A 1,783-nucleotide genomic window follows, 5' to 3' on the forward strand; every position below is an offset into this window, starting at 1 on the left:
GAGCCTTAACTTAACATCATTATATCCTACCTCACATGGACCTATCATTAATGATAGTACCTTCAATCGTTAGTGACTTTGTTGTTACCTTTTAAATTGAGAACTATGAGCATTTCACTAATGTCAACATGGGTTTCCATCAATATATAATTCTACTTTGCTTTTGGACGCACGATGCTCGTGGTAGATGTAACCAATCTCTTGTCAAAGGTTTGGTATGTAGATCTTCCAAGTTCCTAATTGGCATGACATAGGCAACTTTTATGGTACTGCTCTTAATTAGTTACCTTCCAAAATTGTGTCGCATACCTACATGTCTTGACTTCCCAAAATATATTGCATTGCATACTTTAAACAGTATGGCCTCATTGTCACAATACGTATGTATATATGGCTTTGGAATATCCCATAGAAGGATATCCAATAGTAGATCTCTAATCCCCTCTGCCTCTTCGCATGACGTTGATATGGCAATAAGTTAACCTTTCACTGTTGAATGAGCTATGCATATATGTTTCTTGCTCACCCCAAAAATACCACCACCAGCTAGAGTATACATCCAACCACTTTTGGATTTTGATTCACTGATGTAATCTATCATGATAGCATCAAAATAACCTTCTAGTATTCCAGGAAATGACAGATATGTCAACTCAAGAGTAGTTGCCTTTTTCAGGTATCCTAGTACTCTACTCACTGCATTCCAGTGTTTCGTCCCTGTATTTACAATATATTGACTCAGTTTGATTATATTGAATGTTATGTCGGGTCGAGTGTAATGTGTTGCATACATCATTCTCCTAATCGCACTTGTGTATTCCAAATGAGCCATTGCTCGACCAGAGTTCACATTTAGTTTCACACTTAAACCAAAAGAAGTGTTGAATTCCTTAATAATCAAGTGTTGAAACTGTGTCATAATTTTCTCTATATAATGAAATTGACTCAGAGAAATCTGACTACATGTCCTTTTCACCTTAATACCAAAAATTGTATCAAATTCTCCAAGATATTTCATCTTAAAGTTCGAGGATATGTATTTATTCGTCTCAAGAATACCTTCTGGCTGAGTATCAATGATCAACATATCATCGACATAAAGACAGATAACGAGTGGGTATTCGGATGTGCATTTGGAATAAATACACATGCTAGGACTATTATGCTGAAATTTGGAAGCAGTAACAATGGTGTCAAATCACTCATGCCACTAGGAGCTTGTTTCAAACCGTACATGGATTTGATAAGTATACACACTTTATTTATCAAGAAACCTTCAGATTGCTACAAATAAATATCCTCAGTGAGATATCCATTCAAAAAGGATTTCTTCACATCCATTTGATGAATCTACATACCTTTCAAAGATGATATTGATATGAGAATTATAACTGAACTAATCCTAGCAACTAGGGCATATGTATTGAAATAATTGACCCCTTCTTGTTTCTTATAGCCTTTAGCAACTAATCTTGCTTTATAGGCGGATATGGATCCATTTCGATGATATTTTCTTTTCAATATCTATTTGGATCCTATGGGTCTCTTCCCCTTGGGTAGATACTCCCAAGTTTTTTTTTTCATATAATCGAATCTATTTCGTCATTGATGGCTTCCTTCCACATAGGAACATCTATATGGAACATGGCTTCTACACAGGTCTTAGGATAATCATCTAAGTTAATGGAAAAAATGACCTCTCTCATCTCTTTTGTTTGAGTACCTTCAACCAAATAAGAGTAAAAATCATCTCTTATATTTTTCTCTTTTCTAGCCCTTGTAC

The 1,783-nt window shown here is 35.2% G+C and overlaps 1 protein-coding gene across 1 annotated transcript; it reads right to left on the minus strand.

Annotated features, from left to right (window-relative positions):
- Nucleotides 1-478: 478 nt before the first annotated feature.
- LOC145122138 (secreted RxLR effector protein 161-like) lies at nt 479-919 on the minus strand. The gene has a single exon (XM_079057796.1). It carries the CDS (start codon nt 917-919, stop codon nt 479-481), a length of 441 nt encoding a protein of 146 aa, XP_078913922.1.
- Nucleotides 920-1,783: the final 864 nt, after the last annotated feature.

The sequence above is a fragment of the Lactuca virosa genome, chromosome 1 (genome assembly GCF_052849685.1).
Source record: "Lactuca virosa cultivar CGN04683 chromosome 1, Lactuca_virosa_CGN04683_v6, whole genome shotgun sequence".
NCBI lineage: Eukaryota > Viridiplantae > Streptophyta > Magnoliopsida > Asterales > Asteraceae > Lactuca > Lactuca virosa.